Source organism: Hyaena hyaena, unplaced genomic scaffold, assembly GCF_003009895.1.
Source record: "Hyaena hyaena isolate Hyena2069 unplaced genomic scaffold, ASM300989v1 scaffold_850, whole genome shotgun sequence".
Classification (NCBI taxonomy): domain Eukaryota; kingdom Metazoa; phylum Chordata; class Mammalia; order Carnivora; family Hyaenidae; genus Hyaena; species Hyaena hyaena.
In genome coordinates, this window is record NW_024081482.1 from 140,346 (window position 1) to 162,407 (window position 22,062).

The 22,062-nt window shown below is 37.2% G+C and overlaps 1 protein-coding gene across 2 annotated transcripts in view; it reads left to right on the forward strand.

Moving 5' to 3' along the window:
* Positions 1 to 8,536: 8,536 nt before the first annotated feature.
* The window catches only part of ELAVL2 (ELAV like RNA binding protein 2), a 65,889-nt gene continuing 52,363 nt past the window's right edge, over positions 8,537 to 22,062 (forward strand). For both annotated transcript variants that reach the window (XM_039219929.1, XM_039219930.1), the window contains exon 1: positions 8,537 to 8,774. In XM_039219929.1, the coding sequence (XP_039075860.1) occupies positions 8,546 to 8,774 (229 nt within the window). In that variant the 5' untranslated portion in view covers positions 8,537 to 8,545. The remainder of the gene's footprint in view (positions 8,775 to 22,062) is intronic.

Here is a 22,062-nt window from a genome sequence, read left to right on the forward strand (position 1 = left end):
AAAGAAACCTTTCTTTTTTCCTACACCTCTAATGCCTTCTAAGGTCTGGCCGTACTATCTAATGGATTCCTGTCCCTCTCACTACATCTAGCTTCACTTTGGCTGGTCACTGCCTGGAATGCTTCTCTGGACATCCCCATGGGGATTTACTTGTTTACTATTACATTTCTAACAAATAACCATAAACTTGGTTCTTAAAACAATGCAAATTTATTATCTTCTGGTCCTGAAGGTCAGAGTCCCCCAGAGTGGATCTCACTGGGCTATGAGTAAGGTGTTGGCAGCGCTGCATTTCTTTTGGAGTCTCCAGGGAGAATATGTTTTCTTGCCTCTTTCAGCTTTTGGAGGCTGCCCATACTCTTAAGCTGGTGGCTGTCTCCCATCTTTAAAGGCATTTGAGTCTTTCTCCTGCTTCATTACTCTGACACTGACTCTCCAGCCTTCCTCTTCCATTTATACTAACACTTCTGCTTATACTGGTTCTGCCTGGGTAGTCTAGGATAATCTCCCCAACTCAGAGTCATTTGATTAGCAGTCTTAATTCTATCTGCAACTTAAATCCCCCTTGTCATGTAAACATTCACAGATTTTAGGGATTAAGATGTGGACATCCAAGGTGGGCCATGATCCTGTCCAGAACAGTGTCTAATTTGTATCTCCTCCAGATCTTGTTCAGAGTTCTTTACCTTCTCAAGGATGGCTACTGTTTAATGCTGGAACCTACTCCCTCTTCATTCTCAACCCCTACTTGGCTCTTTTTTTTCCCCCCTTAATTCCATAGCCCCCTTCCTTTTAGCTGTTACTCTATTATCTTTTTATATATTCATTTTCAGTCTACTGCACACACCTCCTATTGCAGATGTATACTCCAGGATTCATCTTCATTACTGTATCTCAAGTACAGAGGACAGTCCTCAGGCCGTGGGACTTGTGTATGAATGTTTGAATGAATGAGTGAATGAATAAACAATGTCTGAAGCTTAAGCAAATCTTTTCTCACAAGAGCTTTACTTTTCTGTTGTCCAGCATGGATACCTGAAATGGACATAGAATGAAGGGAAGGACTTGGGACTCCTAAATTCATTAGCTTTACTTTCTAACCTCAACGGCTTTAAGCCTGCCAGCTCTAGAGCTACAAAACCTCAGAAAGAGAGGCATTGGAGAGACTCTGTTGTCTGTAGGAGCCATAAAGGGCCAAGAGACAGAGAAATGTTGGTGTTCACTGCCAAAGAACATTCTCCCTGTGACTCCTGCAGCTGTTCAGTATATGGTCTCTGGCAGCTCTTGGACCGTTGTTAGCCCCAAGGCCAAAAATCTGAGCTTCACAAGGCTGAGGAATCCATGAAGTCTGTGAGACAGCCAACAGGTAGGGGGTGGGGTGGGGAATTGACAGGGATTCTAAGATTGAGGAAATCACATGAAGTTTAAAACCACAAAACTTTATTATTTTAGGAACAACAAAGGAAAGTAAAGTGGTTTAAGGGAAACAAACTAATGGTTCATTCCTGTAGTTGACACACCAGCCCTGGATTTTAGTGCTTGGTTGAGTTCTTCCCTTGGTTTAATTCAGTAAAGCAGGAATATATCCTGAAAGTGTCATTTTAGTTGTAAAGATGAAAAAAATTATGTGGGGATAGTATCTGCTAAGGATATGGCCCCATCAGTTCCTTCCCCGGCTCTCATTTGCTTACCGAGCTCTCATTCCTCCACTGACTATTTCAAGTGCTTTAGCTCCCTGCCTGGAGTTCCCCAAAGGAAAATGCTTTGGAGTCAGGGTTTCTGTCTTTATTTTTGTCGTTTCTTTTTTTAAACTTTAAAGACCAGCGCCTTCTTTTCACCTTGTAACTTGGTCTTCAGAGAGGTTTGTGGTCCGAGAAAAGGCTTTGCACTACCCTGATTCTCCCCTGGTTCTATGCTACTGGAGATACTGAGAGCCTGATAGTTTGCAAATAAATGTCCAAACCAAAGTCACTTTATCCAAGCTAGATCTTTCAAGGTGTGAGAGAAATGCTTGCCCTTGACCTTGGCCATGATTCTTTAGAGATGATGCCTTTTATAGTTGTTAAACTTTTCTAGTCTGTCTCAATTTAAAACCATTTGAGATCCATAACTTAGTTATGATGCTTTTTAAAGCTCCTTTGTGTTAATAAGATCTGTTTATTTTTCTCATATTTACCTCTGCTTCTGCTGCTTTCCTCAAGTTAGGCGCAGATTCCAGATGCCATGTCTCCCTAACCCTGTTGGCCAGTATCACATTTATACCATGTTTTTTGTTTTGGCTTCCAGCTTTTTTGTAGTTGGCAGTTTGGCATGAGTACACAAGTGACCAAGGTAGTTTCTCCTTTTATGTCATTTAATAAGAATTTGGATTTTAGTGGGTGAGGGGTGGCTGATGGAATGCACCAAAAATTGAAAATATGCTTTCATAATTATTTCTGGTTTGAAATACTTGAGGTGGGATAGGAAAAAAAGCTACTAAGTTTGCATGCATTTAGGGAGGTCATTGCCCTTTCATGCTCAGCTTTTTAAAAAAAAGAACTGTTTTTATCTTTAGATATATTTTCAAATGCTTATAACCAGGGATGTTGATGTGTGGGTGGGCATGGCTGGGGGCCTTCCAGACAGATTGAAATGCATGAGCAAAGCCAGAGAATGTATAGCTTTGCATGCATGTACTGCAACTGTTTGAGGGTCAAGGACTGGTTTAGATATTTAGGTGCTTGAATACGTCAGCTCATAAAAGAAGTTGTAGAAGGTCCCAGATGCTTATACCGTTTATACCACAAGTAGTTTGTACTTAATTTGATAGGCAGCAGGGAGCTATTGAGGGTTTAGGAAAATCATTAGGGAGTAGTAGCGCTAGTGTGGATTAGGGTGATGAGGGACCTTTGGGAAGGTTGTAATTCAGTAGTTCAGATGAAATATGAGGGTGCAGAGGTGGACTGTATCCGTGACAGTGGAGCAGTCTAGGCAGATGGACCGGCCTCCCCTCTCCCCCCTCAGGGGATATGCAGTGGCAGTGGTATTTCAGTGGTCCTGCTAGGACTTTAACCTGTAGAGGTCTAGTTTCCAAATCAGGTGGGATCTAGGTCTGGGAAACCGTTTTTTTTTCCCTTGCGGACATTGTACTTAATGAGAATTCTCAGAATATATTTAGGATGTTTTTGATTAAGTCTTTTTTTTTGTGGCTGTCTTCAAGAAGTTGAAAATAAGAAAGGAACTGATGAACCCTAGTTTTCAGAACTTTGTATTAGGAAGTTTGGAAAATAGGGAATTTTTCTTTTCTCTCACATGATCAGAAAACTGTTGGGCCCCGATAAGAGAAATCGAGCAATAACATTGGTTTCCTAAAATAGTTTCTTAAAAGTAGTAAAAAATTAAAAATAGTAAGAAATTTAGAAACTGAAGTACACAGAAGGCCATTTAAGTAAAGGGAAAAAAAACAATTTAAAAAGTATTTATAGAGTTTTGGAAATAAATTGTGTGAATGTGAAGACATAGAGGTCGTCCCTCTCCCCCCCCCCCCCCCCCCCCCCCGAAGTAAAATCATGCTTCCACCAAACTAACACCTCATCGTTATTTCTTGGGGCCCAGGGAGTTTAGAATATTCTAGATTGATCTATGCTAAAGTGCCTTTTCATAAATTACTACATGGAGAATAACAGGCGAAAATTTAATTGGCACAATTGATGTCTAAATTAAGAAACATTTTTTAAGCTTTAAAATGAATGGTTCTGTGTTCCTGGAATGTGGCCTCCCCCCCACCCCCCACCTTTCCCAAGAGTTTCAGAGGCAATAGAATCTATAAATAGTGCAGGCCGGTTGTCTCTGGTAGATTGAGTAGAGCAGAATCGCCTGTCCTTAAGTGAAGGGGAAGTAGCTTTACATTTTTAGTAACTGAATTGTTGGCCAGCATAAAGGTAAGGGCCATGTGAGCAACTTATTTATAACTTCCCATAAAGGTATGTGTCTGCCTCAAGCAGAGAAACTGTCTAGGGTGCTTGAAATGTAAAAGTGCAGTAGAATCATTTTCCATACGCAGCCTTCCTAGCTAGTTGGTGCAATGAAGGGATTGTTCACATCCCTGGGGCTTTCAGAAAGAAGGATATCAATACATTAGCTTATTAGCGTCGCCTCCTATGGAATAGAAGGAACTGAGGCCATTAAATGTGAATCTGTGGTTTTATGTAGTGAAGAATGTTGAGATCTTTAATTCCCAGGGGTATTCAGGATATAAATTGAAACGTGGTTGAACCTCTCGGGTGTGGCCCTACCTCTTTTACCATGTGGTCTAACCACAATTAGTTTCTTGTCAAAATATTTCATGGGTATAAAAAGCACTTTATTTTTTCACAGATTAGTTCCACTGTAAGTAGGTTTTTTTTCTTTTAAATGAAAAACAGAATCCAGCTGAATTCTCTGTTAACAGTGGGAGAAGGGAAGAAGTGTAAAACATTTTCATGGCATCCTATAAAGTGTATGTTAAACCTTTTTGTATGCCAGAAAATGGAATCCATTGTTACATGTTAATTAATGTCATCATTTGCATCAAGAGTAAATCACTTTACACCCAGGTGTAACTCTGGATGAGATTTTTATAATCATAGATACCAAGTAAAAGATGTTTTTGGCCCTCCTTTGTTATTCATTGTCTGTTTTCAGAGATTTGAGGTTTTCTGAATATTCTGTTGGCCATTTAAAGGATCTGCATATATGGCTTAAAATGTAAACTTTGGCTTTTGTGCCAATATTGTGGCTCTGTTTAGTATTTGGGCAAGTTGTAATAAGTGGTAAATGGCTCATTAACTATATTGGAGGCCTCATAGCAGCACTAATTTCAAATCGTGCTGTGTTTACAATTTACATATTAAAAAATGTTCACTTGATTTCGTTCAGGGACAAAGCTGACATCCTGTATAAACATTACTCCAAACAATCCTATTTATTGGTCCAATTATTTCAATTGAAAGATGCTGGTTTACTGCCTTTTAGTATATGTGAACAATTCTCAGTGAAACTGTTAGAGATCAGTTGGACTATAGTGGCAGAATAACCTCACAGGGTTTCAATTCACTTTTAATTTTAAGTCCCAGTATTAAGGATCATTTATAGTATAATGTAACAGTGTGGGCAAATATAGCTTCCCTTGATGCCTCTCTGATATTTTGGGGGGAAAAAGCGCTTTTATTCAAAGCATTCACTTATGAATTGCATGACTGCCTTTTCTCACTATAAGTTTCATTCACATTTCCTTCCTTCTCCCACATCCTTGAGAGATAGGACAGCATGCAGTGTTTTGCTTCATTTTATTTAAAAAATTTTTTGAGATGTGGTTTAAGGTAGTTCTTCAGGATAGATGTCAAGGTAACTAGTTAATACTGTTTGAAAATCAGGCTCTTAATTAAAAATGCTTAATTTGTGCAAGAAAACTACATGTAAAAATGAATTTGGAAAGATTAGATTGGAATTGCCTCAAATTCAATTAAGCCACACTGCATGGACGTGCTGGGAATATCAATACAATCACTGTAAATTTTGTACAAACTGATTTGTTGCATTATCTTGCTCATCTAACATACGGTACTTTTTGTGTCCATATTGCAGACGGCAACTCCAAACTAACATGGCAGTCAGACTGTGTGATGTGGCTTCTCTGCTTAGAAGTGGTTCGTGGGCAGCAGAGCCTTGGACTGGGGTCTGTGGGATTTTTCTTAAATTCTGTAGGCTACTTTTTTTTAGCATGTTGCAGGAGTGCTGAGGCCATACCAAACACTTGAACTTTTCATTTGGCATACTAATTATTCTTACATTTAACCTATTGCGGTATGGCCATCATTAGGATTTAAAGCACATTGCAATTTTAACCACAGTGGTGTATGTAGCATCAGAACCATGCTTTTGTATGTAACTTTTTATAATCGAAATTAGGATTTAGTGCAGACTCAAAGAGTGACAAGCTTTTTAAAAAAAAAAAAAAAAAACAAAAAAGTTTTGGTATGGTCTGAATACTAAGTTACCGTAATTCTTTACATTCTGTTTACTATGTATTTTTTTGGTTACTAAATTTTGAAGTTATTTACAATTCCTGATGCTCAAAAAAAAATTGTTGAAATTGTAAATCTGGCTGAAAATTATTTGCCCAGTAACTGTTGAAAGAGTTTGCATTCTGTGAACAGTTGTGTTGAGCCTATCAATGGAATATGCATTATTTGTAAAATATAGCACATTAGTATCATTTTATTCTGAGCAGATGGTCCTATAGCTGAGAGATGCTGTAATTTTCAGCGCACACAGCCTACTGCAGCTGTTCACTTGAATGTTGGCTTAGGAGCTCATTCTTGCCACCTGAACATGGAAATAAATGTGCAATTAAGTGAGGAGTGTTTGTTGTCCTTGCTAAATCCTGCTAATTTCAGTCAATGAACACTTTATATTTCAAATGTCATCCCAGTGAGTTAAGTCCAAATCTCATATTTGGGGTTCACATAGTTTCTACACATACCCTAACTTTTGAATAGCGATTTGTTTTAATTGGCTTTGGCCACTCTGATCTTGCAACTCTTTGTTTTTATAAATGTTGGGCAAAGGTTAATTCCACAAGAGTTTTGCTGTGGAAAGTGACCCACAGTGAATATTCTGCAGACTGGAACAGTTGGAAATTTGAAAACTCCTTTCTCAGTTTCAGATAAATATAATATAATTGACAAATTATAATAAAATTCATATCTTGATTTTTTTTTTTTACAGATTTCCAGAGATTTATTTTTCCCTTATTCCTTTAAGTATTCCCTGAGAACACTTAACCAAGAGAGATAGCATTCAGCTTGTAGAAAAACCCATTTCTTTGAAAAGGAAATGAAGTCATAGAGGGTTATAGGTTATTTGATATTTCATAGGTGGTCTGGATTTTGTCTCCTATTTTTGTTATCATGATAGTACTGATTCTTGTCCAGTCTAATTAACACTTGTCCAGTGTTAATCTGGTCAGTTGACCAGTCTCCATCTATCCTAAGCTGCCTCTTTTATAAACATCTCTTGGCAGTAGAGATTTCTTCCTTTATGCTTATCCACTGTTGTGCCCTTTTATTTTTCTTAGACAGTATGCTTTTTTAAAAAAAACAAAATGTTTTTTTTTCTCATGTAATACTCTTTCCCTCTACTTTGCTTTTTAAAAATTTTGCCTCAAATTCTTTGCCTTTCATATGTTAAAGAAGTTCCCTAAAACTAACATTCCATCAATTCAGAATTGTCAGTTTTGAGAAGTTGTTCTTTGTGGAGATGAGACATGCACTGGATGAAATGTGAAGGATTAATTCTTTTAGTGATGCTTTGATTTTTGGATTCCTCCCCAGTCTTGGCTGTCCAAAGTAGATAGCTATTGGAAGATGGTTTTAGAAAATTTGGGGCTGTGGTTTGTGACTCTTTTGCTCAAAGAGCATAGCATTGATTTTTAGGAAACTAGATCCAGATTTGCTTATTAATGACTAGATTTTTAGGTTGGCCTAAACAGTTTGAGGCCATTTCCCCCAAATCTGCTATTTATCCTGCATTTGGAGTTTTATAGATACCTTATTACCTGCATTTTAACAGGCTTATGTGCTCAAATGAAAAGTCCTTGGGCTGGTCTGTTTGTAAAAGTTGAAATACTTATATTGTTGTTTTGGTGGACTGGGTAGGTTTTTGGGTTTTTTTTTCCCTTTCAAAGTCAGAATTGAGGCAGAATGCCATACTGCATTATTTGGGGATTCTATTTTGATGCGTAGATCAGTTGTCTTGTTGGTGATCTTTAGCTGCCAGGGTTGACAAGAATGGCTTGTTAGGTTCTACAAGGTACACTACGTATGCCTAGCTTCCTTTCCAAGTTATCCTGCAAATCCTTTTCATGCCCTAACACTTAACATCTGATATTTTTCTTAGTTCTTGCCAACAGAAGAAGTATAAGATATTGTCAATCAAAAACATTTTCAATATGTAACCAAAACAGTACATGTTGACAAATTTATATTTTTTAAAGTACTCTTATTCCTTGATTTTAAGTTAATGGATGTCTGTCAGTTTTAGAATATTGAAACTCTTAGGCTTAACTGAAAATCTCTTCAGAGTTAGGAAGACCAATTCTTGGTTTGTTTTTCTGGTAGCATGTTAAGAACTTCTGTTTCATAGTATGTATTATAGTCAGGGTTTAATTCTGTGCCCTTTGGTACTATGTTTCCTCGAGTCTGTGGACACTGCAGGTGAGTAAGGGTATATGAGTAGACCCAGAGTGCCGTTCTAGAGAATGTTTAACATTTAAATTGTGCTTTTATGTGCATGTATGGTATATGTATGTGAAAGTATAATTGTGAACTTAAATTGACTAGCTTAATATATGAAGTAGAAATTAGTGTAGGTGTTGCACTTTTTGTTGAAGCTTTGTTGTAATTTCAGCAGAACGACTTGTATTTAGTGACACATATTTACATTCTTGGTTGGAATCTCTAATAGTTTGTGAAATATGAATTCTGACATTTCTTATTTTCTCTGTTTTTAGCAGGTAATTGCTGCCATGGAAACACAACTGTCTAATGGGCCAACTTGCAATAACACAGCCAATGGTCCAACCACCATAAACAACAACTGTTCATCACCGGTTGACTCTGGGAACACAGAGGACAGCAAGACCAACTTAATAGTCAACTACCTTCCTCAGAACATGACACAGGAGGAACTAAAGAGTCTCTTTGGGAGCATTGGTGAGATAGAGTCCTGTAAGCTTGTAAGAGACAAAATAACAGGTATGCAGTTTTGTATAGGTTACTCACCTGTAAAGGATTGCGTTTCAAGGTGTGAGAAAATAATGGGTTTCCTCCTAGTAGATCATTCAGTGATGCAGTTTTACAGTCTAGTACCTTCTCTGTTACTGGTTACATCAGGAGCATGAAACTTAGGTTTTAGAGTTTTGTTTTTCTTTTAAAGCATAAAATCCTTTTTATGGGCGGTTTATGTTATAACTATAGACTTTTATATACCCTGAGCTATATAATAACATCTTTGAAAACTGTTTTTAAAAATGTGTGTATGGGACAGAAAGTGTCATGTTGACCTTTAGTTTTAGTTCCCTAAGCTTATGTGATTGAGCATTTTAATAATGAGTTATAAGAAGAATACTCTGGAAGAAGGAAGAAACCTCTTAAAATGTCTTTTTCCTTAAGTCTGTATAGTCCTGCTTATAATATATATGACAGAGTAAATGGTGGTGTTCACGTTGTCAGTGTATAAATATTTGTACTGATATAATTTGAGTGTAGCAGGATTTAATGTTTTGTTCCTTGATGAGTAAAGGAGAAAGTGGCATAAGAGTGCTCCTCTTCTCCTGAAGATAAAAATGAGAGGATGAGTAATTTGGCCTTTGATAATACATTTTGAATATTAGGTGGTGGAAAATATCCTTAGTATTTTGTAAGATTTGACTGAATTCTTAGAAGAAGCCAAAGCCTAAATGAGGAACATGTTCTTGTTCTTGGGATACAAGGGTTCCTGTTTCCCTCAGGAGTTGTTTTCAGACATGGAGAATATGTGAGGTGTACAAAGGCTAAATTTCTCATGCTAATGTTAAAATTGGTGAATATAAAATTGTTTTACGTGACTTATAACTCCTACTGCAAAACTAAATATTTGAAATGGGTAAAGAATACCTATAGACTGTGTCAAGAGTTGGACTGGGACTCTGAAATTTAGTCCTGTGACTATGGACAAGTCCACTCTTGGCCTCAGGTCTCCCTTGGTAAAATGAGGGAGAGGGCAGAGAAAGGGGTCTCACTAGGAAATTTCTGAGATCATTTTATACTTTGCCTGAAATAGTACCTTTAGGTGTTCTTTTATCAAGACAGCAGCTTACCGTCTCCAGGGTGAATGAGTAAGTTCTTAGACTATCACGTCTGCCCGGCCTCACAGTCATATTTTCTTGAGCTACAAATTGAGGCTCACAGAGAGAACTTATTTAAATCAAGTAAAAACTAAGTAAAACCTGGTTGTCATCAATCCATACTGAGTATTTATATTTTAACTAATTATGTTAGATGTTCACCATGACACCATTGGGAAGATTTGTTTGTTGTTTTTGAATGCTGATAATGAAATGGATAATACTTTTCCATTTCTTTTTCTAAAATCTGTGTGAACTGCATACATGAAATTTATAAAGAAAAGGTTTTTGAAAAGTTGGAAAAAGTAGAAAATAACTCTTATATTTGTCTGTCCTGACCATGAATTCTATTAATATGTTCTTAGCAAAACAGCATCTTTGTACATGAATTTTGCAACCTCTTTGACATAAATGACTATGTAATAAATGGTATAAAGGCCATGACATCAATGATGTGATTTCTTGTTTGACACCTTAATAGCTATCCCTACTATTAAAAAACCCCAAAAAACGAAAAACAAAACTTGAACCAGGTACATCTTTTGTTATGATACTGAGAGTAGATGAAAATATGAAGCAAATCATACGTCCTTTGTATTAGGCATCTTCCACAGAAAACATCTCACCGATTTTTATCTCTCATCTCTGGTCAGTCTTGAATTGCGTTATTCTTTCAGAAGTCTTTTATTAGATCTGTTTTATGGTGCAGCTGGATTAGTTGGAATTCTGTGTCTTCAGACCCTTTGCCTCCCTGTCTTTAGTGTGATAAGCAGTGCTAAAAGAGCTGTAGTTCATGGTGATTTGAAGTACATGGTTAGGTGTTGGCAAAGTGCATTAGTATTTCCTGTCCATTTCCTTTACCCCCCATCCACACCCTGTTGTCTTTTCAGTAAGAAGGGGCCAATTAAGTTTTCCACCATGGTAAAATTTCTGTTTAAAATCTCTAGTAACCAAACAGAGTACCTAGGAAAATCCATAGTGAACAGGAGGGTCAGAAGATGTTTTCTAAACTTCACTTCATAAGACACAGCCATACTTGTTCTTTAAAATGAATATACCATTGACAAGTTTGAGAAATGTTGCCCTTCATAGATTCCTGTTTAAAAGCCAAACTGCAGATCATTGGCATATTAGAAACCATATATTAAAATCCTACAGTAAAGAAATTAGTTTTGGCCTTATTTGACCACAGAACTTATTTTAGGGGATATTGCCCCAATACTAGATTTCCATTCAGCATATAAAGGCTTTCATTTAACTGATTACCAGTCTGAAACTTCTCTGTTACCTGTTTATATCAGCACAGTATGAGCATGTGTCAAAGATGAACATCCATGGTAATGAACTATATAATGGATTAAAAAGTCGAGTAGGCAAGTAGAATATAAAGGACCTCCTCTAGTAACTGTGTTTTGACTTAGCCCACTGACCTCTTCTTGTTAGTATGGGTTAAAACAGTGTTCAGAAGGCTCTGACTCATTTAGCTGCAATCATAAATTATCTCAGATCTATTTTTTATATCGTTTTTAATTCTTTCTTAGTAAATATTTGTATAGAACAAAATAGTCCAGTAAATGGTGGATTTCTAAAACTGGATTTTGAATGGTTGTACTTTACAGAGTGGGCCTGTCTTCCTAAGAAGGTGCTGTTAATATATCTAGAAAAATTGAAAGAATGTGTGAGGATTTGAACTTTGCCCTGTGGTGTTCAGCATCAGCCAATTTTTGCAGTTTCTCAGTACACATTTTTAGGGTTAAATTTGAGTTCCTTGGTCTAATTATCCAATTTATCCTACCTCCCTGAGAGCTCCTGGGCCAGCTCTTTGTATTCCGATTTTGTAAGAAGTGGGCATTAATTGTTTGGGTTGTAAGAAAACTATGAGGTCACTGTTGGGAAAGAATATTTAAGTTACTGTTTTTCATTTTTCTTAAACCTTTCCTTATTTAAATAATGCTGAATTAGGAAACTATCTCAGGTAAAAAAAAAAAAATCGGATAGGAAAGTGTGTGCCTCTTTCCTAAGTCCTAAAAAAAAGAGTGTATAATTTTTAGATTGTGTTGTTGTTGGCAAATTAATGTCACTATTTTGATAGAATGAGGATTAGAGAAATACATTAAGAAATCTCTTCAGTAGTACATATAGTAATCTTCTCGTTGGCTTAAATTCTATTTATTATGTTGTTTTTCAGGCCCTTTCTTTGGTTTTGTGCCCAGCTTTATGCTTCATTCCATTTCCTGTCTATAGGCATTCATCATGAGAAGCTACTGCTGCTTGTACAGTTTAGCTGATGTCGGTCCATCTCTTTGAGTTTATGCACTTCAGAGTCCTTGACACCTGCTGATGCTGCATTCTAGAGGAGTGAAATGGATTTTATGATGCAAGGAATGAGTAATAGAATGTTAGAATCAGAAAAGTCCTTGAGGTGATCTTAGCCAGCTCCCTCACATAACAGGTGATCTGAAGCCCAGGTTTGTTTAAATGACTAGTCCAAGACCACATGCCTACGAAGCAGTAGAGCAGGTACCAGAATTCTGGTTTTCTGATTTTTCCCGGGATATTTCCTCCTTGCCTTTTGTTGGAGGCCAGCACTCATTAAAAAATTAACTTTAGGACTAACTGATGAATATACAGTGAGACACCCAACCTGTACAGATTTACCAAGGGGCATCTTCTGGTGCGTGTGTCATCTTCAGAAGCAGAATGAGAGATTTTTGAGAGTAAAGGGCTGGGAGATACATAAAATGAAGGAGAACATCTATGCTTCTCTAGAAACTTTGCAGTCTATAGTTGGGAGTTTGGATATTCTACCTCAGTGATTCCTAAATCTGGCTATACATCCTCATGTGAGGAAGTTTTTAAAAATAGAGATTCTGGAGACCTTGGGAATCTGTTGTCAGAAAACTCCCCAGGTGTTTTTGATGGGCAAGCAAGCAGTCTTGGGAATCAGCTTTTTGAAGTATAGTCAGTAGCGTACCTGCCTTGGAATCTTTTGGGATGACTACCAGAAATGCAGCTTCATGGGGCCTGCCCAGACCTACTGAATCAGAATCTTTGAGCTCTAGGGCCCAGAATGTTCCATTTACTTGGGAGTTAACCCACTTCTTTTCCTGAACATTTTGCATGGAGATAGATCCAGAATTATCCAGGTTTACCTGAACTTGGGCTGGAGATGGGTGGGAGAGTTGTTATAACCACAGTGCCTAATTCTGTGGTAAACTAAGTTTCAGGTGCTGTCCCCTCCCCAGCATTGGTTTCTGAGGAGTTAACTTCTGGTATTTAGTACTAGATATGTCAAGTTTAAAAGTCATTAGGCTCTGTCTTTACGAACACCTGACCTGTCCCTGAAAGGGTGTGTGTACATGTGTAATTAGTTTTCAAAAATCCAAGAGATCTTGTTCTGTCATTGTTACTTTTCCTTTCTTCTAATAGAAGAGCGAAGAAAGTATAGTTGGTCGAAGACCTCAGGTCATGAGTGGTACTCCTTTTTATCTTGGTGTGATGTCTTCACTGTTATTCTAGGAATTGTTTGAGGTAGGTCCTGTGCCCACCCCATCAGCTGCCAACTAGAATCTTTCAGACAAAAAGGAAAAACAAAGACCTGAAGAGGGGAGCCTGGGCGGCCCAGTTGGTTAAGTATCCAACTTCAGCTCAGCTCATGATCTCATGGTTCTTGGGTTCAAGCCCCATGTGGGGCTATGAGCTGATAGCTCAGAGCCTGGAGTCTGCTTCCGATTCTGTGCCTCCCTCTCTCTCTGCCCTTCCCCCACTCGTTCTTGTTTCCTCTCTCACTCTCTCAAATAAATAAATCAATGTTAAAAAAAAAAAAAAAAAAAGACCCAAATAATCATATACAAACTATAGGGGGCCCAAGAGGGACTTTGCCACTGTTGATTACCTCTCAGTCATCTGTGGCAACAGACTCCCTCCTCTCACCTTGTTTTGCCTTAGGGCCTGTGGTAAAATCTTTTATTTTTGTAATAAGTTTCTTAGGTGGATTTGAGTTATGTCTGTTGCTTCCTGAAAATGTTGAAGTTAGTTTTGATTGTGGTTTATTTTATCAAAATGATGTGATTTTCAGACTTCATTTTAATGGCATTCTATTCTCTTCTTTTTATTTACTTATTTATCAGATAATTGGCAGTTTTTATTTTATTTTTTTTAAGTTTATTTATTTTGAGAGAGAGTGTGCGAGAGTACGAGCAGGAGAGGGGCAGAGAAAGAGGGAGAATCCCCTGGAATCAGGGCCAAACTCCAAAATGGTGAGATCTGAGATCATGACCTGAGCTGAAATCAGTCCAAAGCTTAACCAACTGAGCCACCCAGGCGCCACCCCCCTCTTTTATTTATTTATTTATTTATTTATTTATTTATTTATTTATGTTAAACAAATACAATCATAGCTTCTCAGGATTGAAACAGATAAGTGGTATTTTATTTTTCTAATGCATACCTTCAAATTTAATAGCACTCATTACTGTGAAGTCAATCAGAGTGAGCCTCAGGCTGTTTTGATGAACATTAATTTGAAAGATGGTTGTGTGTGTCAGTTACAATCCTGAGGTTAGCTGTTCAGTGTTTATAGTATCAAGAGATTAAGAATTCTGATTCTTTCAGACAGGTAGTTGAAAAGGGCAGAGTGGGTGGCTGGCTGGCTTAATAAACACCTCACTTTGCAAACTCCGGGTGCTATTTAATTAGAGATTTAGCAGAAAGGCTGGTGTGTGCTCAGGTCTTCACAAAACTAGAGAACTTGGCTCCACAAGGTAAATGCTTTGGGGATCCCTAGAGTATTAACGATGGAATGCAATACATTTGAATATAGCTATTCTTAGATTTTAGTGACTAAATTTGTGTAAAGTGTTGTTTTCCCCTTTGGTGGTGCTAAAGAAACTTTATGTATATTTATCAATATATATTTAAACCTAATTTTTAAATTGCACCTTTGCCTTTTCCAAAGGTCATGGCTAATCAGCCATTTAAAAATTTGATGTTATTACTGTAGAACCTTTTTTTTAAAAGTTTTGTGGAAAAGACTTTAAAATTCTTCTGTTGATTTTTTCCACTCAGGCCTTGAATTGGGAATGTTTTATAGAACATATTTCTGTGTCAGCATTAATATAGGTGAAGAATTTCAGGATGATGAAATTAAAAATGTATCAAATTTAAGAAGTTCTTTACCATTATCAGGGAAGAAAAACTTTTCCTTAATTCTCTTAGTTTCATTCATAGGCCCCTGGGGACTGAACCAACAAAGGATAGATTATACAATGTTTTTTGTCAGTTATATCTCAATAAAATGGGGAAGGAAGAGATTCAACAGAAGAGGCACACAGTTTTTATTGTCATATGTGCACTGGAGTTCACAAAAAAGAAAACTCAAATAAATGGGGTTATATACCATTTTAACAAAGGAAAGGGGGTTGGGTTTTGAGGCATCATAAATTTTGAGGAAGTGACCAGGAATCACAAGGGGGAAACTAATAGTAGGTATTGAGCTATTTTATATTTTAGCAACGTTTGTTCATTTTGGTGCCAGCTCTCCATCTCTAGTGGTGAAAGTTGCTCTGCTCTTTCTGGCACAGAGGAGGGGGACCTCTGTACAAGGGAAATTTGTGACTTACTCTTTAGACAGAAAAGGATAGGGTAGAGAGCTCTTTCTGTGTCTGTTGATTGTTAATTGCCTTCTGTTTGGAGCACTCCTTAGGCAAAAGTAGTGTATTTGGGATGGTATCTTCTAGGACCCCTTTATCATGCAATAAATTAACTCTCTGTTAACAAACCTAAACAGAAAAGGCCCTTGGGATATCCCCTGGTAGTACAACCTGAAAAGGCTAGTTGCTGGGAAGAAAAGATAACTGTTGTGAGGCTACAGAAGAGTTTGAAACAAAATCATTGCTGATTAATTTGTCAGTTACTGGGATTTCAGTTTCTCTGATTTTCTTTATGTTGATATTTATGTCACTTTGTTTTATTCCATTAGAAGGAAATGAAGAGAAGTATTGGAACTCCCTAGAGCTGATTACACATTTTTTCAGCAGCTTTTAAAGAATATTTACTGGGAGGATGAGGTTGAATCTATTGTGCAAATGAGGTTTAGGAGTTTTGATTCCATGCCTTCTTGACTCATATCTTCACTGGGGCTTCTAGAATGATCAGTAGATTGAGAGCATGTGTTTAGTGCTTTTGACTTGTTCCTTTATTAATTTGATACAAAACACAAATGTTTGTTAATGTATTCAAATTAATAGAAAATGCAGTTGAAGTTCTGTAAGGAGTTCTTCCCGTAAAATTCAGCAAAGCGTGCATGCTTGTGTGCTGTTTGCCATTGTGGATCTTTTCACACTTTTTTTTCCCCTTAGTTTTTATTTACTTCTGCATCAGGAGTGGTAGCATAGAATAAAAATCACTTTCAATTTATTATTTAGTGGCTGTCCTGCTAATGATGGACAGATAATATAGATGAGAATGAAAATGGTGAACTCAGCCGTAGAAGATAAAGAGCAATTAAATTCTGCTACAGGATTTCTTCTTCCTTTTGTAATCCAAAGAATGTTAAAATCCTGTCTATCCTCAGGTGTGAAATTGAGTTCCTTTATGATACAGTAAAACTCAACCTGTTCTTTTTTTGATGGTTCTTATTTCACTATTTTATTTATTACACTACCTTTGTAATAGCCTTTTTTTTTTAACTTTCTAAATTATGAATAAAGTAAAGCATTTTTATTTTGCACCTGTTGGTACATTTCTTTTTAAACATTTCCTGAACAGAATAGTTGGTCATTGAAGCTAAAACTGCTTTATAATTCGCCAACCTCTTCTGAGCTTGTTCTAAGTTAATTGACTCAGTGGAGTGCATTGCTACTACTGAATTTTGAGAGCTGTGGAAACCCTCAGCGCTTGCCTTTTCAACTAAAAAGGTCAGCTTTAAAAAATATTTCCTGGCATTTTACTTATGAGTGTCGTTTGATTTGAGAAGCCTATGCATCGGCTTTAGTTAGCATGTTTTACTCCTTAAAACGTGGTTTTGCTTTTTAAAGTTTTACAGTGTCAATATTTTGACACCCTTGAATGTCCTTTTATTGGTGATGGTATCTGTCATCAACTATATTCTGAGGAGCTTTAAAGCTGTAAAGCAGCATTGGCAGCTCTTCCAAGTATTGTGAAGAAACAGATCTCAGTTAAAACTATCTTTTTGTGATCTGACTACTCAACTTTATGTCATACATCATACTTAGTTCATTGAGGGGTGATCATTGTTCTGAATAAGAACAAAGATTCTGTATGCCTCCTTCACAAGGGGGTGGGGCGTGTGGGGATGCGAGATGGAAGTATTCAATTTAAACTGTGTTCATTGCATTCCTTTGTATCTTTCCTTGTGAAATGGACATGAATGCAGTGGTAATAGGATTTACCAAACCCCTATGTACACTAGGGTTGTTATTTACTTAGCTTGGGATCAAGTTCTCAGGATTAATGTTGAAACAAAATCCCTGCTACCTGCTACTCCCCAGGTAGGGAAGTGACCTAATGAGGCTGTTTTAGAGGTTTTAGCTTAGAAAGAACACATTACACTAAGTTCATATCAGAGGCCAGCCACTTACTTAATGTAGCCATATGTGAGCTGTTTGACTGAAGTTGAGTTTTTTATAAAGTGGGTAGCACACAGGCATACTCACCTATCCCTTTCTTACCAGTTAATACACATTCACTTACATAACAATTGCAGACTACTTTTCCTTAGGTAAACCACTTTTTGAAAAAAATCTGCAGAGATCTGTTGCCTTAGAATTCTTATGATTTCTCAGGTATTATGTGGGAAGAATCCAAAGCTAATGTCTTGTTCTTCACTTTCCAGGTGATTTGACCAAGATAATTGGTTTTCTAGAGGTGGGACAGAGTGAGAATAGGAAGTTCAAGGCAAGACTTGGGAGCCCAGAAAGATGATTAATGATAATACATCAGTCTCCATGAACTAGAGTGCTGGAGTGTGGAGTTATTGCTCTGTGTGGTAGTGTGTGCGTGTTATTCAGAATGAATGAGCTTGACTTAAAATATGAAGGTACTCTCAGCTAAGCTTCCCCAGTGGTCTTTTATTGGCCTGGAAGGTCAGCAAGTTGTTAAATTGAGTCATGAGGTATTGGTTAGATAAAAACTAACTGAATCTTATTTTCACTTCTATCGACTTCTTCTTCCTAAAAATTAGTACCCCTTTAATATCAGTTGTAAACACTATTACCAAATATTCTGATTTCATAAAATAAGACGTTCAGGTAGGGAAATGCAGAGCCCTGTGTGTTTGGATGTTAAGAAGCCCAGTATTCCTATAGTGTTAGCAAATCAGAGGACTTAAAACAAAATTGCTATCCCTTTGTTTTCTTTCTGTTGGAATATTCATTGAAAACATTTAAAGCCTTGCTTTTATTCAGTCACTACAGACTTTACAGATTTCAGTTTGTGTAAGGGGAGGGTGGCGATTTCCACGAACGAGGGCATGGTTAACTTAGCAGATGCAATTTTACATCTTGTTTTCCTTTTTTGTTAAATCCGTATGCATATTGTGAATTAGAGTTTATTTTTAGCTCTTAATGAGTTCTTTTCTCATCATTGTACTTTTTGTTGGAACTCTGTTTTCTACATAATGCTTTGGTTTTGAAGGGGGAGTGTATATGGCTCACAAATCCTGTAATCCACCCCCAACCTCCTGTCCAGCTCAACAGAAATTTGCATTTTTGCATTTGAGGTGATAGATTTCATTACTTTTTTACTTTGTAGACTACAGGCAATGATGTCCTTGACTCTCCACTACCTGTTTGACCTTTGGGCTTTATCCTGAGAAAGTCAAATTCTCCTTTTAAAGTAAGGTTTAAAGGAGGCACAGCAGCATGTAAACAGGCAAACCTGAGTCGTTTCATTGTATTTAAGGTAACTGAAGCCTGAGGGAACAATTGTTTCCCCGGCATTTTGATGCTTTAAATCCAGTCTTAAGGAGCCACCAGGTCAATAACACAGTCGCCTCCAAGGCACTGTTTTCTGAATCCTTTTTCCTAACCCTGGTACTGGTCCCTGAGAGCTTTTTTCATACCTCTGAAATGAATTATAGTTTGCTCTTCGTCTACTTTAAAATGTATTGAGTAGGCTGGTTATGGTGTGTCAATTAGTTCTCCCACCGAGTCCGTGGGACACATTGTCATTATCCGTGGTTTTTGGAGCAGTCTTCAGTTTTCTTTGAAAAGATCAAATACTAGTTTTACCTTTTTCTTTTTTATATTACTTTTATTTTGTTAACTAGTCACTGATGGAGAATTGTTAACTAGTTGTTTGAAAGACTATCCAGTTGGTTTTATGTTCTCTCCCTGCAACCTGTTAAGATATTTATGTAAGCTTAGAGGATTACAAATGGGATATCTGTTCAAGTAGCTTTAAGTGGAAACATGGCGTGGGGTTCCGGAGGGTAATGGTGTGGTCAGGGTATCACCAGGTTTTAGGAAATGATACAGAAAGCCTTTGAATAACACGATCATTAGACTGTAGATTCTGCATTAAGAGAAAACAGAATTCCTCTGGGGACTCTAATAGTCTAGCTCCTGGTCACTTTGTGTTTCCTTAGGAATCTTGCTTCACTTCTTGTAACAGATAAAAATGACAGAAAATGAAAGCAAAGGGACAAGTTAGGTCTTTGAGGAATAATGGAATCCAAAGTCTTGGGGCAACAGGCAAGATTAGGGAAGTCATTATATCTGATTGTAAGATTTTAAATTTGAGGGCAATCATTTGATAAGATTTGATAGCTAATGTAGTTACTACTGTAATTAACTTTTAGTTTTTTGGTTTTGAAAGTCAGTCAAAAGCCTTGAGAATCGCTGGGAAGGGGAACAAATTCTGAGTTAATTTACATGTTTTAAGAGTGCAAGGGCTAAAATGAGATGCGCAGGTAACACAGAATAGCGTAATTGAATTTTTTAATTGTTTAATATTTCATATTCTGGAGGCTTAAGAAAGAATGTGTCCCTCTCCTTTTCTTCAGAAGAATGCTGTTTAGAGCCAGTCAAATTTTATCTGAATCTCAGCTAATCTCAGAGGTATCTGAAGTTTTTACACTTGTACAATTTACGGTGTGTAGACGATAGGTTTTTAAACAGAGTGTAAGTTCCACTTCCTTTAGTCTCAGATGTGATTTATTTAGAGAAGAGCAGAGGTCAAGAAGCCCGATACAATACAGAAGGTTTTGGGCTAAAGAGATTCATATCAGTGTAAATATGTGTTTTTCTTTTTAATGTTTATTTTTGAGAGAGAAACATGAGCGGGGGAGGGGCAGAGAGAGAGAGCAAGAAGGAGACACAGGATCCAAAGCAGGCTTCAGGCTCTGAGCTGTCAGCACAGAGCTCAGCATGGGACTTGAACTTTTGAACTGCAAGATCGTGACCTGAGCCGAGGTCAGATGCTTAAGTGACTGAGCCACTCAGGTGTCCCTGTGTTTTCTTGCTAGGAAATATTCTTGCTTGAGGATGATAAGATTGGTAATCTAGATATAAATGGAATACCTTAATAATGTTGGTATTCATGAGGACAGCCAGAATAAGCCCTTAATTTATAGATTGCATTATGTTTGGGAATAGGGTTTGACTACTGAGTAAATGACCTAGTACCATACATAAGATTTTTCAAGTTTTCCCAAAATAAAGGAGATGAGTTTATAATATATAACTATTTAATCCTCTCTTTTGTAAATAGCAAGGAAGAAATTGTCAACAACAAACGTAAGAAAACTCCTTGACACCAAAGGCTATTGAATATTGGAATGAGCTGAAAGATTAGTATTTAGTGAAATCTTCATTTGAGTGGTGTACTTATAATTGAATACCTGGCATTTTGTATAGCACTTTATAGCGTAGGAGGTCCTTTACTACGACTGACTGGAATGTTCTGATATGAATTTATTTGTGCAACTTAGTTGACCAGGGCAAGGTAGATGGTAGACTTGCAGGGCTGAGCGTTAGTGCCTTTAGCCCAGCTCTACTCACAGATGAGGTATTATTTAACGGATCTACATATTAGGGCTTAGTTAGGAGGCCTTACACTTCTAGCCCCCTTGTACTTCAGGGGACGCTTTTTGCCAAAAAGATGGATTTTTCTGAATGAGATACCTTTTGCCACTTGTCTTTGCCCATATCTTGAGATGGGTTTACAGAACCTAAAAGTTCTGTCTATAGAAGTTGCTTCCCACATCAGGTGGTGCTTAATATTTAATCTGGTGCTGTAAAAACACAGGATTTGCCCCCAAAATGAGCCTCAGATATGTGAATAAACCTCAGATATTTAAATAAGTAAATTCAGTAATAGCAGATGAAAGCATCATTTTAAAAGTCTTTGAGATAAATTACAGTTTAGGTACGTTTCTTTTTTCTTTTTTTTAAGTTTATTTTTTGTAATCTTTACACAGTGTAGGCTGAACTCACGACTCTTGAGACCGAGAATCACAAGCCCTTTGGCTGAAGCAGCTAAGCACCCTAGGTGCCCTTCTTGAATAAAATTCTTTCCCCCACCATCCTGCTGTAGGTTCATGGGTACTTGAGACGATAAAATAACAGTGAGCTAAAAAGATTATTTTTGTGTTTAGATTTTTACTGTTTTGTGGGGAAATTGGATCCAGACTTAGCAATGGTCAGATATACTAAGTTGTGGAGTATATGATTTGGATATTTCATTTTTAATGTGCTTTTTTTAGTCAGTGGTGAGAGAGAAGCCCATGCTTCTCCAGGGCAGTATGATGGTGCATTTACTGTGATGCTGATGTGGACAGTGCCCCATCACTTTTGTGTGCTAATGAGTCATTGTCTAAGCAAAATCTTTTAAGCATTTGCTTCTTAAAGTGATTATGTGACTTTTAAATTTGGAGGACTACAACAGTTAATCTTTTCAACTTTTAAACTAGGTTATTTTGTCAGAGATGCTATGTGTGATATGAATGTGGCCAGACCATTTTGTATTTCTCTTTAGAAGCCATCTGTTAATTGGCAGGCAAATTGCCCTGTGGTCTAAGAGTGGTTTGCTGTACATAGCTGTCCCTTAGCAAAAACAAAATGGATACTTCTGTCCAGTACCTCGTTGACTTAATTTGTAGCCATTGTTCCCATCTGACCTGTAACCTTTAAACTTAG